This window comes from Magnolia sinica, chromosome 9, assembly GCF_029962835.1.
Source record: "Magnolia sinica isolate HGM2019 chromosome 9, MsV1, whole genome shotgun sequence".
Classification (NCBI taxonomy): Eukaryota; Viridiplantae; Streptophyta; class Magnoliopsida; order Magnoliales; family Magnoliaceae; genus Magnolia; species Magnolia sinica.
This window is the reverse complement of record NC_080581.1, coordinates 7651514-7668709: the sequence shown is the minus strand read 5'-3', so window position 1 is coordinate 7668709 and position 17196 is coordinate 7651514. Positions and strand designations below refer to the sequence as shown.

The 17196-nt window shown below is 39.9% G+C and overlaps 1 protein-coding gene and 1 pseudogene across 2 annotated transcripts in view; one reads left to right on the top strand and one right to left on the bottom strand.

Moving 5' to 3' along the window:
- Positions 1-17196, top strand: part of LOC131256798 (glutamate receptor 2.9-like) — a 100314-nt gene that overhangs the window by 47369 nt on the left and 35749 nt on the right. Inside the window, exon 5 of one of the 2 annotated variants that reach the window (XM_058257840.1) lies at positions 4840-5398. The exons of the other annotated variant lie outside the window; for it this stretch is intronic. Within the exon in view, the coding sequence (XP_058113823.1) occupies positions 4840-5361 (522 nt within the window). The 3' untranslated portion in view covers positions 5362-5398. Of the gene's footprint in view, positions 1-4839; positions 5399-17196 lie in introns of those variants that run through there. 2 annotated transcript variants of the gene reach the window in all.
- On the bottom strand, positions 2304-2612 carry LOC131256800 (small ribosomal subunit protein uS14z/uS14y/uS14x-like; annotated as a pseudogene).

Here is a 17196-nt window from a genome sequence, read left to right as displayed (position 1 = left end):
GGTGGAGAATTCTCACCAAATACACATTACGAAAACTCCTTTCACAAATAGGTGATCTAGAGACTCCTCTTAGCGGCTATTTGCACCTTCACAGCATGTACAGCATGAAGTGAGAATTGCTCCCTTTCTTTTTACACCGATGTCTACCAGGACTGCTTCATTTAGAATTTTCGAGACGAAGACGAAGATCTTCGGTGGCAATTTGTTATGTCAAACCCACTTATCCCATTACCTTCTTTCTCCTACCGATTGTACCATCTTCCATACTGATTTAATTGTGAATTTTCTTGATGGTTCCCCTGTCTAGATGACGCAGTCCTCGCCTCCTAATGGTTCCTCGACAAGGCATCTAATCATGTTCCAAGCATTCGGTTTACCACCTCTATTTGGCCAATTTTCTATGGATGGTAGGCACTACTATATCATAGGGACCTGTCAAATCTCCTCCACAATGTTCTCCAGAAATAGCTAAGGAACTTGGTGTCATGATGGGATGTGATAGTCTTTAGTACACGATGCAATCTGACTAAATCCTTGAATATTAAATTATCTATAGTGGTGGCATCCATCATCTTCTTGCAAGGAATGAAAATGAGTCATCTTAGAGAATTAGTCAACCACCACAAACATAGAATCCATGCCTTGTTGAGTCCAAGGAAGATCTAGTGCAAAGTTCATATATAGGTCCTCTTAAGTATCTTCTAGCACAAGCAATGAAGTGTAGAGACCTATATTTTATACCTGACCCTTTCTAACGTGACAGACAAGGCATCTCTACAAAAACTTCCCCACATCTTTCTCCAACTAAAGCTAATAATATTGTCGTGCCCTAAGTGTCCTTTTAAGCAACTTTCATGCAATTTTTTGATGACACGTTCCCTAGGTGAACACCTTGGAATGCACAACCGATTTCCATGAAAGAGAAATTCATTTTGTACATGTAAGACTATTGTTCCGCATCTGGCATTTAACCTGATTTTCCTTGAAATCCTCTTCCTCAACTTCCTTCGGGTAGTCAAAACTCGCAACTTCATTAGTTATTGTGACTGACAAAGAAGCTCTTTTTCTTAACACATATGCTACTTTATTCTGCTAACCCAACTCTTTTTCTTTTCTTTTCTTTTTTTTTTTTTTAATTCCAAAAATCAAGGATTTACAGCAAAAGGACTCCCTGGGACAAAAAATAGCCAGGAGAGCCCGGGAAAACCCTGTACAACTGTGCTGCTAAACCAACTTGTGCTTCACTACAAAAAGTGAAATTCCTATAAACAAAATCCACCTAGTATGCATCCGATTGACATTAATTTGGCTATTAGTGAATTTTAAAGCTTGATAATCTATATAAAAATAAATAAATAAATAATAATAATAATAAAAAGCTTCATCTATATATTAAAAAAAATAAAATAAAATTGCTTCTAGTGTTCCAAGGCCTGAACCACTGCATACAACTCAATCTCATATGTTGACTACTTACAAGTGTTGCTCAATTTCTTATTGTAGAAGCCATTTCTCTCCTACGAGAGTATGGCTTTGATCCTAACATATAAAGCATCTTTCTCCCCCTCAAATAACTTTTTAAAGCTTGGTAAGGCTGAGAAAGGAGCAGTAAATAATTTTTCTTTTATTATAAGCAAAGCTTTTCTCAGCCTCTTGAACTTCTCCTTCTTCAGGCACTCTATAATCAAATGCTACAATGGTGTTGTTCCTGATGAATCTTTAGTAGAAAGTTACCGGTCCATGAAAATTCCTCACTTCACTAGCCATCTTCGTAACAACCATTCCCAAATAGCCCTCATCACCTTCACCTCACCTACTTTAATGCTTAAAGCACTCACAATATAGCTTAGGAACACGAGGCTATCAGGGCATGAAGCAACATTTCTTCAAGTTTAGAAATAATTTGTTCTTTTTTTTTTTTTTTTTCTAAATCAGTAGAGGCATCGTTAAATATTTAGAGAAAGCAACCTATAAGATCTCGTTTTCGGCCTCACGATAGGCTTGGGATAGGCTGTGTGCCTATCCAGCCCGAATGTAAAGCAACTGTACATTCTGATTATTATTTTTTTAATGGTTTTTTTTTTTTTTGGGAAAACTGAGATTCCATTGATATCAACAACAAAGATACAAAGGAACAGGATTCGGGTGCACACGGGCTGACAAAAGGATGCCCGGACCGACTGTACATTCTGATTTTGATCAATGAAATTCCTTTTGTTAAATTTTTTTTAAAAAAAAAAACAAAAAAAACTATAAGATCCTCGAATAAGTATTCAAGTGCAAACAACCCCACCCACAGTTTTTAAACATGTTGTAGAAAACAAGTCTCAACTACACAGATACTAAAAAAAATATTTGCCTTTCTGCCTCCATTGGATGCCATCTACTAAAATCCACTTGCCTACCTCCATCGGATGCTTGACTACCTAGAACTTGTCTTCTCAGCGGTACTTAATGAAGCCAATCTCCTTGGTGTTGCTGCGGAAACACCGCCTACAAAACATAAGCCCATACTTCTTGATCAACCTATGTGGGTTTCCACAAACTCAGCAGGTGCATGATCCAGGGCCTTAGTTCTTCGAATGAGAATTCATGACGTTGGTGTGGCCCATCTTCCTCTCTTCAAAACCCTAATTTGTTCTTTTGCAACATAGTAAGCACCTTTCTTAGATGATGACGCAGGGATGAATGTGAAGAGGTTGATCACCGTCTTCCTTAAGGATAACTACTCCAAATACATGGAGCTTCTTTGGACTCCTCACAAAGACTTCTCAAATCCACGAGGAAAAATCAAGGAAAGTAGAAAATAAATTCTAAAAAATTCATAATTTGATTGATTGATGAATAAACGAGTTTACACCCCTTTAAATAGGGATACTAAGCCATGGAAGAAGTTTCGGAATTAAACTACAATTAAAACTCCTAGAATTCGCAACTTACTATAAATAGTAAACTTACTATTTATAGACGGTCATGATTCCTACCAGTGCGCATGGTTTTTGGCCAAAAATAGTGTTCTATTTGGCCGAGCCATAATGTTCTTTAATTATTCTAAGCACTTTTCATGTTGGGTGCAACTCTTAAAGCCTAGCAGATGAAGAGTTATACTCAAACTAAAAGTTACTATAAATAGTAAAAAATGAAATTAAAACAGGATTTTGACCATCGATCTGATGGTATTTCGCAAATTCAGCGTGGGTGGCTAAAGTAGCTCATCCTACCCCAAAATCATATATTGTATGTCCAATATAGCTCATTCTTATTTGTGTGATATATCCATTTAAAGTCTGACGATCTGGATATCGGGCCTTTTTCCGATCTATCTTGACCATGAAACTGTCCACGACCCGCTCTATATCAAATAACCAACATGGTGTTGGAATATTTGGTTGAATTAAATAGACTATAGAAAATTGAGAACCAAAAAAAGAAAATAAAATTTTGAGAAAGAGGGCTTATTGAATTGAATCAAGGGGTGACTGAGTCATTCGGCTTGAAATCGAATTTGCTCCCCTTGGACAACGTCCCAAGTGCAACAGGTTTCCAGAGCAATTGACCTCCAGGATACAACAACTATGACTCGGTCCCAGCGGTGCACTCACTGTACGCTGGCTCGAACCACAGAGATAATTTTTCGTAAGTTTGAAACTGGAATTGGAAGTCTTTATATAGACTCTAAAGTGGTGCATAAGCACCCTTTACAAAGGGTTAGATCCGTTGGGTTTAAACCCAATAGGTACGACTAACCGGAACGGATACATCTCTTTGGTTTAAAATGAAATAGCGTAAGTGCGAGTACACTCTTGCAAATAAAGTCTCGCGAGTACCCATACATATACACCCACGTGAGTACACTCGCCCCGCACCCGCACCCGTGTGTGGTCAATGGCATAGATTATATATGTATTATATATGTTGATATAAATCCTCCACAGGACCAAATTCACATGCTCCCTAAATGGGGCTCAAGCCCAAGGCAAAAAGCCTATCTTATATACAAGAAGATTTATTTTGTCAAATCCGATATGGGACAAAACCCACAATCCAAAAACATCAAAAATTTTCAAATGTGGAGAGAAATCGAAAATTTGAAAAATCAAATTTTTAATAATTATTTTGAAACAAAATACAACACATGGTCTCCCTCATTACTGTTGTAAAATAGTATACTGTGAAAATAAATACTACAAATTGACTAATTAAAGGTTTAAGTATTTGATTATATCCTTTTGTTAAGCTTTTGTCTATCAATGAAAGCCGTTCATTTGAAAAAAAAAAAAAAGTACCGATTCATCCAACTACATGAAGGTAATTGAGGCATTCATTTTTATTTTTTTACTTGAGGCATTCATTTGTCTGTGGTTGCTCTTCCTTGGTTTCGGAAGGTTATATTTCACTAGTCTCCACTCATGTAACCCTTCGTGCATGTCCAACGTTTCTTCTAACAGTGGAATAGGAAATATATACATCAACGTGTCTTTTTGCACATGCGCCAACTTTTATCCTTCTTTGGTGTCCGTAGGGCCTGCAAAATGGCCCATTCTCTCTCTGATCAAACCATCCAAATCAGCTCCACCACTTCCTTTTTTTTTTAATTTTTTAATTTTTTTACTTTTTACACACGCACACGCACCCCACACACGCACGCCATGGGATTTCACCACTGGTGGGCACTCGAACCCTTGACCCGGTGTTGAAACTCTTAGGAATCTACCACCCGGGTAAGCGTAAGGACCCTCTCCACCACCTTTTTTTTTTCCCACCACCTGACCCTGCAATATCTCTCTATTTGTAAATATTCATTAGTGCATGACCCATGTCCTTCTCTATCTCCCACAGGTGTTTCAAAAAGGTTCTGCCATTGTGACTGATGTCTCTCACGCAGTCTTGAGTTTCACTGAAGGAAACAAGATGGTCGACATCGAGAAAAGATGGTTTGGAGACCAAACAACATGCCCTGACCCACTCCAAACCCCGGCGACGAACACGAATATTCACCTCTTTCCCCTCTACATTGTGGCTGGAGCCACTTCAGCACTAGCTCTCTTTGTGTATATAATTTACCATGTATATAGATGCAGATGCCAACGAGGTGGTGATTCAAAAGAGAGTTCACTGTCCAATGATGTGGGGGCCACCGCGCAAGTTGAAATGGTGCAACAACATGCTAACAATGGCGAAACCGGGCTGGATCCTGGGGAAAGAAGTGAATATTCCAACGCTGAGGGGGTTTCTAACACTGATGGAAAAAGAGAAAACGATCAGTTGGGGCCCAGTAATCATCCGGAAGCTGCGATCACAATAATCAGCGTTTCAGATATCATCTCTGAGGAAGAACATCACAATGTGGGTGGAAAATAGTTGTTGTTGGCTGTTGATAATCTAGAAAGAGATTGGTTTTTCTTTTTTTTCTTCTTCTTCTTCTTTCCCTTCCTTTTATGGTTCGGATCTTCCAATCTTGGGTCGTAAGTGTGCCAGGGCAGGAATAAGATTCATCTGAGCTTGCTTTCTCACCTTCATGGTCAATTTTCAATAACTCCAACTCGTTTGTGAAGGAAGAATGAACAGAATCTAAGCCCATGTTTCATTGATCTAAAGCATTGGTTTGACTTGGCCTATCATGGATAGACATGAATCTCATAGATGGGAGGATTCTAGCTACTAATTTTGAGTCTTTTTTCGTCTGAATGCAGACCATTATTGTATTTCTTGTTTGGTTGTGGGTTTGTGGGCTATAGATTGAAAAGCCAACATTGTCGTATGTAGGAGATTTCTAGGCCAAGTTCTACCGAATTCAGGGCTTACAAACCAATCGCCTCAGTCATTGAACCATGGCCCCACTTGTACAAACCGAAAAGCTCAATGGATTATAGACATAGGGCTTAACCATACAGAGACTGGCTGAAGCCAAACTTTCGTTTAGGTCAGGTTGAGTTGTGCTAATGCTCAAATTCCTCAACCCGTCCAGTCGAGCTTTGGTTTAGGCTATATATATATATATATATATATATATATATATATATATATATATCAAGGCTATTGTGAGGTCGAGTTTTGTCTCCTCTTCAGCGGTCGGATAACATATTTGAAAATATACGGGGAAGATGTCTGTGCTGTAACAGAGGTGCGAAGTGAAAATCTAGGGAAACCGGCGCAATTGAAATTTGTTAATTACCCCCACTCCTATTAAGTGTTACCTTATCATGTGAGGGTTCACTTTAATGAATTTTTTTATATATCCATGCCGATCATCCATTTTTCTAGCTCACTTTAGAAAGTTATACCAAAACTTAAGCACATCCAAATCTCTTATGGACCACCCACAGGAAAAGGTGGTGAACGACCATTAAAATTTTTTTTAAGCCACGAAAGTCTGGGATCAATCTGATGTTTGTATTTTCCATTCATCTAGGTCTGGTTGACCTTATCAATAGGCAAATGGTAAATAAACATTATGGATATGCTTTCTGTGGGTCTTGGTAAGCTTTTAACGGTGGGTGTTCAATCACTACTTTTCCTGTGGTGTATCCCACCTGACATTTGGATCTATTTAAATTTTGGTACAACATTCTAAAGTAGACTGAAAAAAGGGAAGCGGATTGGCTGGTGTACCACACCAGCTATATAGTTGTTGTAGGTACGTGTCGTGCAAAGACAAGCACTGACGCTCCTCGAACTCCGAGTTGTACGAATGGTTCAAAGGAGATCAAAGTTACGTGGGCCACACAGTGATGTATTTATTATATCTACACCTTTCATCTATTTTTAGAGATCATTTTAAGCATTATCCAAAAAATGAATCATATTCAAAGATCATCTGGACCACACCACAAATAACAGCAAAGATGATGATTTTCACTGTTAAACAATTCGTAGGGCCCACCATAATGTTTATTTTCCATCCAATCTGTTCATAAGGTCACAAAGACCTGAATGAAGAGGAAAAACAAATTTCATATTGATCCAAAACTTCTGTGACCCCAAAAAGGGTTTTAATGGTAGACGTTCAATCCCCCACTTCTTTTTGCAGTGTGGTCCACTTGATAGTTAGATTTGTCTTATTTTTTGTATCAAGCCTTAAAATGAGCTCGCCAAATGAATGGACAGTTCGGATATAACACATACTCATGATCAGACCCTCAAAACTTGCTTACGTCAATACAGCAGCTATATAGCTGGTGTGAGGTACACCAGCCAATCTACTTCCGAAAAAAAGATGGACAGTGTGGATATATAACATATAATCAAGGTGAGCCCCATGGTAAGGGTAACATGTGTAATACAGTAACACGTAATATGGTGCCGTATAGCTCCTGTGGATTGCGTGGTGTGCACGAGACCTTAGTGGTGCTTGGATGTTATCAAGTTTTGTGGGCCCTGCTATGATGTATGTGTTATATTCATACCATTCATCCATTTCACGATATCATTTTAGCGCATAAATGAAAAAATTGAGGCACATCGAAATCTAAGTGAACCAACACCAAAGAAAGGGTCGGGTACAATGATGCCCACCTTGAAACTTCAAAGAGACCAGCAAATAATGTTTATTTGCCATGTAACCTGTTCCTAAGGTCACACATACTTAGATTAAGGGACAACAAATATGAACTTGATCTAAAACTTCTGTGGCTCCCAAGAAGTCCTCAATATTAAGCGTTCAATCCCCTGCTTTCTATATTGTGGTTAGCTTGAGCCTGTATCCTCCTCGGTATTGGGCTCATGCCCTAAAATGATCTAGCAATTTGAATGTACGATGCGGATATAACATTTATTATAGTGAGGCTCACGTAACTTACATTAGGCAATTCACTTTTGATGCCGACAGCTTGTCATCTATATTGCCTGTCGGATGAATTTCTAACTACGGTAAGTTAAGTGGGTCCACCGTGATATTTGTGAGAAATCCACTTCATCCAACCTTTTTGTCAGGTCATGTTAAGGCATGGGCCCAAATATAATCCGATCTAAAAATCAAGTGGAATGTGTGACAAGAGAAAGTAGGTAGGGATATGCTTACCGTTGATACTATTCTAGTGTCCACCGTGATGCTTATATGCCATCCATATCATTCACAAGTTCATTCCTAATGGGATGAACTGAAAACACAAAAATATCAACTTCATCCAAAGTTTCTGTAGCCCTGCGAAATGTTGAGCAGTGGAAGTTCAATTATCACTTACTCTGTCATGCGGTCAATTTGATTTCCATTAATGGGACAACTAAGAATGCCGGGTTAGTGTCATTTTTGTATATGATAAATTAAAAATGAGACCCACAATTTGATTGGTCTGGATAAATGTAAATCAGTGTAACACATGCTGAAAGAAAGACTGAACATTGAAAGTCTACACGGTGGGGAGCTAACATTGAAAGTCTAACGAGTTTACAGTACACGTGCGAACGGCAACCTCACTGGAGTTCTTTAAGTGGGACCCACGTATTATTTATGTAAAATCCACCCCAACTATCAGGTGAATCACCTCAACTTAAGCTTGTCGCCTAAAAATCAGCTTCATGTGTGATTCAGATGGACTACGCAGTCGAAAAGTGTATTTCTATGCCCGTAGCCCACCTGAATCACAGATGGACATGAGTTTTGGAACTAGGCATAAGATTTACGTGGAATCTAATGGTTGGAGTAAATTTCATATAATTATTACGGTGGGTCCATAAAAATCAAGGGTGGATGTTTATGCCAACATTTTTCCGTTTGTATGACCCATTTGAATCACAACACATCCTAATCATTTGGCAAAGGGCCTAATGTGGAATTATGCATATAATGGTTAGATTAGATCTCACACACAAAACTTCAAGAAAATATAATAAAAAATTATACATCCGGTAATTTATGTAGCTTCTTCTTGGAAGCCGATTGCATAGTGTGTGAGACACTTCACCGATGTCCGTAGTGTGTTTTGTTACCAAGTTCTGTTAATCCACAATTGTACTATTTACACCGTCCATCCATTTGGAAAGATCATTTTCCAGCATGAGGCCAAAAATTAGACAGATCCAAAACTCAAGTGGACCACACCATGTAGAGCAGTGGGGACAATGACATACACCATTGAAACCTTCCTAAGGCATACCATTCTTTTTGTTTACAATCCAATCCGTTCATAAGGTCACAAAGACGTAGATGATTGGAAACAACAAATATTATCCTGATCCAAAACTTCTATGCCACTAAGAAGTTTTCAATGCTAGGCGATCAATTCCCAACGCTTTCTATGGTTGCGCTTTTGAATCTGCTTTGTTTTTGGGCTCGTAGCATAGGAACTTAAATGCTGGCAAAGGTAGAGCCGATGATAGAGTCGTACAAGACTCTTTTCAATTGGTTACCGCCGATTTTGCCGGTTTAAACAACTTGATTACACAGTGTGGGCATTTACACCGTATATTTTCAAATATGTTATCCAACGGTTGATGAGGATACACGACTCGACCTTACAATAGCCTTGCATACACTCGACCATATAGAACCTTTTCCCTCTCTCTCTCTCTCTCTCTCTCTCTCTCTCTCTCTCTCTCTATATATATATATATATATATATATATATATAGGGAAAAGGTCCTATGCACTCGTGCTCATGGGAACTTCCCATGAGGTCAAGCTATGTGGGCCTCACCGTGATGCTTGTCGACCATCAACACCATGCATTTGATGGGTCCCCTTTAAATTATGGGATATCCCAAAAATCAGCTGTATATGGAACTTAGGTGGGCCATACCATCTAAAAGCATGTGAAGACATGCCTAAAACATATAAAAGCACTTGGTGGGTCCCACCTGAAATTTGGATGCATCTGAAACTTGGTCTTAACCCTCATCCAAGTGGGACACACATAATGGATGGGCTGGATTTGCAAACCACATCTCGGTGGGCCCAACAAATGATTATGAATTTTTTAATGGAGGGTAGCCCCTCTCAACTTCTGTATGTGGTGTGGCCCACACAAGTCACGGATTGACTTAATTTTTGAAACCTAAGCCCACCATGGAATGATGCATCTGATTGATGGAGTAGATGTTCGACAAGCATCACGGTGGGGCCCACACAGCTCGACCTCATGGGAAGTTCCCATGAGCTCGACTGCATAGTACCTTTTCCCATATATATATATATATATATATATATATATATATATATATATATAAGAGAGAGAGAGAGAGAGAGAGTAATGGTCTCCTGCAAACCATACCGCAAGGAATTTATGTGCGAGAAGCGGTTGGGATTCAACTGCATTGAGAGAGGGGGAGTCTTTAAAAAAATAATAAATAAATAAAAATTCTCCTACACTCACGAGAGACTCTTTGAATGACAAGCGGATTTCATACGAAAGCCTTTCGTTGGAAGATCTTGTGCAAGGATTATGTGTGGGGCCCACTATGATGTTTGTGATAAATCCAACCCGTCCATCTGTTTTTCGAAATGATTTTAGGACATGTGACCAAAAATGAGGAGGATCCAAATGTAAAATGGGCCACATGAGAGGAAACAATGGGGATTTAGTGACCACCGTTGAAACATTCATATGGCTATAAAAGTTTTGTATCAGTTTAAGTTCCCGGTGTTTTCATTTTATCTTAATGAAAATGACCTTATAAACAGTTTGGATGGAATAAAAACATCAAGGTGGAGCCTAGGAAGGTTTCAACGGTAAGCATTCCTTTCCCTAATGTTTCATCTCGTATGGCCCACTTTAGTTTTGGATCCTTCTCATTTTTGGTATAATGTCCTAAAATGATTTCTAAAAACGAATGGACTGCTTGGATTTCACACAAACATCAGTGGGCCCCCACAGAATCCTTGCATATGATCTTTTAGGGGTGCACATCGAACCGGTAGAACTGTGGAACTAAACCGGAACCGACCAAACAGTCTGGTTTGGTCTGGTTATAGAGTGCACCAGTTCTGGTTCCGGTTCCAAAAATCAAAGAACCGATTACATCGATTCGGTTCTCGGTTTGGGGGTATGTAGAACCGAACCGAACCGTGAACCAAACCGTGGATCCGATCCTTAGAACTAAACCATGGAACCGAACCTGAAACCGAACTTGGAATCGAACCAGGAACCCTTTGATTGTTTCAATCTTTAACTCATGATTTATGGTTTATAATGCACCATTTGATTGTTTCTATAAATGTATTTTTGCATACCTTATACAATATCTAAACCATTCATTAAATGGATCACAACATGAATAGACATGAGCTATATAATAAAATAAAACATGCAATTGGGTCGAATTATAAAAAGCCCAGAATCGTAGAACCGATCCGGAACCGAACCGATTTTAACGATCCGGTTTCGGTTCGGTTCTAAGGTGCTAACGGTCCGGTTCTGGTTCCAAATATCTTAGAACCGTTAAGAACGATTCGGTTCCGGTTTCACCCCAGAACCGGACCGAACCGAACCGTGTGCACCCCTAAGATCTTTATGGGAAAGGCTTTAGTAGGAAATCCAAGTCCCCTAGAATAGGGAAACGGATGGGCTACTCCCCTGCCGCCGGCCAATGACTAGTGGTTAGTGCTATGTGGGCCCCACCATGATGTATGTGTTTCATCTATGTCGTCCATCTATTTTTCTAGATCATTTTATGGTAAGAGACCAAAAATTGGGTATATCCCAATCTCAAGTGGACCACATTACAGGAAACAATGTTGAATTGATGTCAACCATTAAAAAAATTTTGTTGGCCATAAAAGTTTTGGATCAAGCTGACCTTTGTTTTTTCCCTTCATATGGGTCTGTATGACCTAATCAACAGATTGCATGTCAAATAAACAGTACAGTGGGGCCTAGGATGATTTTAATGGTGGATATCCAATCAGTATTGGTTTCCTGTGGTGTGGTCCATCAGAGATTTATATTCCTCTCGTTTTTTAAATCAAGCCCTAAAATGATCTTTAAAAATGGATGAACAGAATGGATGGAACACATACATCATGATGGGGCCCACGGAGCACCGACTGCCAACCATTGGGCTAATAGCAGGGGAGTAGCCAAATCTGTTTCCCATAATAAGAGTAACACCGGACGCGGATTAGATATTAAGAATGACTGATGTCACTAAGCTCTGTGGGCCCCACCATGATGTATGTGTTGTATCCATACCGTCCCATTTGGAGAGATCATTACATGGCACGAAACAAAGAATGAGGTAGATCTAAAGATCAAGTGGACCCTACCACATAAAACATTGGGGGCAGTGACACTCACCGTTGAAACATTTCTGGTGCCCACCATGATGTATTTTTGAGATCCAAACTGTTTATAAGTTAACATAGAGATAGAGGAAGTGAAAACACAAATATAAGCTTGATCGGAAACTTCTATGGCCCATATAAACGGTTTGGATGGAATATAAACAACAAGATGGAGCCTAGGAAAGTTTCAACGGTAGGCATTCCTTTCCCCACTGTTTCATCTCGTATGGCCCATTTAAGTTTTGAATCCTCCTCATTTTTTGTCGCATGTCTTAAAATGAGCTAGAAAAAAGGATGGACATGTTGGATTTATTACAAACATTATAGTGGGTCCCACCCAAAACCCTTGCATAGGAACTTCCTGCTAAAGGCTTTCACAGGAAATCCGCCTCCAACGGTCATGAGCGTAGAAGAAATCAGATTACCTCTTGAGTTACTCAATAAGCTCTTATCGTACTGAGTAAACTTTGTTGGGCCCACTGTGAATGTATGTAGTTTATCCAAACTATTCATTCGTTTTCCCAGCTCATTTAGGTGGTTGAAACCAAAATTGAAGCTCATACAAAGATCAAGTGTACCATAGCACAGGAAACAATAGGAATAATGATTTCCACCGTTGAAATCTTGCTAGGCCCCACAACAATGTTTATTTATCATCCAACCTGTTCATGAGATTAAAAAAACATGGTTGAATGGAAAAAACAAATATAATCTTAATCCAAAACTTGAGTGGCCCTAAAGAAATTTTCAACGGTAGATGTTCAATCCACACTGTTTTCGTGGTGTGGTCCATTTGATAGTTTAATATGCTTCATTTTTTGTCTTGAGCCATAAAATTATCTGGTAATATGAATGGAAGGAGTGGATAAAATATATAAATCATGGTGGACCCCGCAGAGTTTACTCGGTACGCTTAGCGTACTGAGTTACTCACTACGCAGCCATCTTCCCTTTTCAAATATATAAATCATGGTGGCCCCCACCATGATGTATGCGTTTCATCCATTCCATTCATCCATTTTTAAAGATAATTTTAGGGCTTGATTTAAAAATGAGAGGAATATAAATCTCAGATGGACCACACCACAGGAAACCAATAATGATTGGATATCCTCCATTAAAATCATCCTAAGCCCCATTGTACTGTTTATTTGACATCCAATTTGTTGATTAGGTCTTATAGACCCATATGAAGGGAAAAAACAAAGCTCAGCTTGATCCAAAACTTTTATGGCCCCCAAAAAAATTTTAATGGTCGACGTCCATTCAACACTGTTTCCTGTAATGTGGTCCACTTGAGATTGGGATATACCCCATTTTTTATCTCATACCATAAAATGATCTGGAAAAACAGATGGATGACATAGATGAAACACATACATCATGGTGGGGCCCACATAGTACCCACCACCCGCCCGTTTCCAATTATAGGGGACAAGGATTTCCTGCTAAATCCTTTCCCATGAAGATCCCGCACAAGGATTCTGTGTGGGGCCCACTATGATGTTTGTGTGAAATCCAAGCAGTCCATTCGTTTTTAGAGATATCATTTTAGGACATTATACCAAAAATGAGAAGGATCCAAAACTCAAGTGGGCCATACGAGATGAAACATTGGGGAAAGGAATGTTTACCGTTGAAACCTTCTTAGGCTCCACCTTGATGTTTATATTCCATCCAAACCGTTTATAAAGTCATTTTCACTGAGATGAAATGAAAACACCAGGAACTTAAACTGATACAAAACTTTTGTAGCCATATAAATGTTTCAACGGTGGTCACTAAATCCCCACTGTTTCCTCTCATGTGGCCCATTTAAGTTTTGGATCCTCCTCATTTTTAGTCGCATGTCCTAAAATGATTTCAAAAAACTGATGGATGGGTTGGATTTATCATAAACATCATAGTGGGCCCCACACATAATCCTTGCACAGGATCTTCCAAAGGAAGGCTTTCACGTGAATTCTAATTGCAATTACAAGAGTCTATCCGTGAGTGTAGGAGAGTCTTTTTTTGAAGACTCTCCCTCTCTCAATGCAGCTGAGTCCCAGCTGCTCTCCTCTGACTGGTGGGGAAAAGGGGCGCAAAAGATCTTGTCCGGTATGGTTCGCAGGAGACCATTACTATATATATATATATATATATATATATATATATATATATATATATATATATATATCCGAATGCTCAACTGCACATCAGTTCACACGAAACTCGTGGAAACTTTTTTGAGAACTTATCATATGTGATGTAACTTTAAAATCTGAACAATCCACGTGAAGAAGCACATCATTAAACCCCCCGGGCCTAATTTTTACTTTGATCCAAAACTTTGGTGGGCCATGAAAAATGAAAACAGTTTTCTCTCTTGATTTACATTTCTCTTTGCTATGACCCACCAAAATTTTAGATCATGGGGAAAATTTGTCCCTTGGGGTTTCATGGGATTCCGCATCACATGGACCGTTCGAATTAGACACCCGTGACACATGTGCAAAGGTGTGCACGTGCGTAGGTGTGCAGGTGAGCATGACTATACACACACGCGCACACACACACACATAGATACATACATATATGTGTGTGTGTGTGTGTGTGTGTGTGTGTGTGTGTGTGTGTGATGTGTGGGCCCCATTGTGATGTCGTCGAACATCACCACCAACACCGTGCATTTGATGGGTCCCCTTTAGGTTATGGGATATCCTAAAAAGTAGCTATATACGGAACTCAACTAGGCCATACCAGCTAAAACCATGTGAAGACATGCCTAAAACATATATAAACACTTGGTGGGGCCCACCTAAAATTTGGATGTGGATAAAACTTAGTCCGATCCCTCATCCAAGTGGGACACACACAATGGATGGACTGGATTTGTGAACCACATCTCAGTGGGCATAAAAAATGATTATGAATGTTTTAATGGGAGGGTAACCCTTATCAACTGTTGTATGTGGTGTGGCCCACCCAAGTCATGGATTGACTTGATTTTTAAGACTTTGGTCCACCATGAAATGGTGCATTTTACTGATAGTGTTGATGTTCTACACACATCACGGTGGGGGCCACACAGCTCGACCTCATGAGAGAGAGGAATGCTCACCTTCACACATTCTTAGGTGAGCACCCGTTCACACCTTTGCACACATGTCCTAGTCACAAAATGTAAATGATTAACGTGATGCGACAACCCTTGAAACCTCATATGCCCAACTTTCGGCTTGTTATAAAACTCCGGATTTGCATTTCTCTTTGCTATGGCTCACTAGAGTTTTGTCTCACACACACACACACACACACACACACACACACACATATTTGGCTAACATACATTGTATAAACTATAAACCATATTGTACAAACGTGAAACCAAATCCTACTTAGAAGAAAATAGGGTTTATGATCATTGCAACCTATTTTAAAGGTTGGTTGAGGTGTTGGCCATCTGGAGAGGGCTGGTGGGGACTGTATTGTTTGGTAATGATTTAAACTGTGCTTTGCCCTTTAAAAAATGGTGCTACATGGTATTTCAACTGCATCACTCTAGCAAATAGTGGTTGATTTGTTCTCTTCAAGCTGCTTAGAGGATATTTCCTGCTTCAGTGTTGTGACTATTTTTTTAAAAATATATAAAGGTGGACATATTCCACCAGAATTTCGTTGATTTGACAGGATTTACAGCCATTCGGGCGGGTCCGAACAAAAAGAATTGGACCGCATCTACCGTATACCAAGACAAGGAAAAATTACATAAGGACATTAGCTAGCAAGGAGGGAAATAGGAGCACCCTGCTATTAGACTTGATGCAGCAACTCAGCATGAGAAAGAGGAATTGGACCATCCTGTTGAGAAGCAGGGGATCCACCAGCAGATAAATCAGATGCAAGCTGTCAACCCGATGAGAGGAAGATGAAGGCTAGCTTAACCAAATAGTTGTGGACAAACGAGGCCCAACTTGCTGACCAACCCAGCAGCAGTCAATCCCTCCCCGAGGAGTTGATAGGCGCACCAACAACTGGCTGAAGAGGAGTCGAGGCAGTAGAAACTGACCTTGTTGCCACACCAAGCAAAACATCTCCATTGTAAGACCCGTATTCTAGTTCGTATTGTTCCGTCGACTCCCGCGATTCTTCCCATCGAATTCTGGTAACCTGCGATGTATAATCGACATTTGCTCGTGACCCTAAGTCGTATCTTATAGATTTGAGTCGGCTTAATCCGAGACTTGTACCATTATGATCGCACCGTCGCTGCAGTTCCAACGCCGGGTCTCGCGCACCCATCTGATACCCAGGTCAGAAGATGTGGGCCTGCGTTCAATTCGAAGAAAACGCCGCATTGCGAATTTTGAAGGAATCTCTACAACATGTCCCATTAATCAATCACCTCATGTCAAGTACACACACCCATGCTTTCTTTCTCCACAAGTCAACTCTCTCACCATCTTTCTTACACACCATACATGTCAAGTACATCATCACCTCACCCATCTCTCACATCCATCACTCTCTCTCCTTACAACCTCTCTCTCCCTCTCTTTCTCAACACACAATTTCAATCACTAAAAATGTGGACGTCCATGCATTCCTAAGTGAGAGAAAAGAGTGTGTTAAGAGTGGCCCATTCCCATCACAAGATCCATCATCCCAGCCATTCAAACCTCATCACCCTCCATCAAAGTGAAGCACAAGGAGACTAGTGTTCCAACGGACTGAGAAGATTAAATGGTGGGTGCTTCTATAGGCTAGTTTTCATATTTTTTTATTATGATAGGCCAAGTGAGGCATACTGACCAATGGTAGGGATCTCACTTTGGCCCTAAGGTGTGGCCGATGGCTCACCTTGATCCTCATAATCATTCCATGATGGGACCATTCTCCATGAACCCCATCATGATGCCCCATCATGATATTTATATTCCTTGCATAAATAGGGTCATCTAGACCGTACATTTTTGGTGGAGAAAGGGTCTCCACCG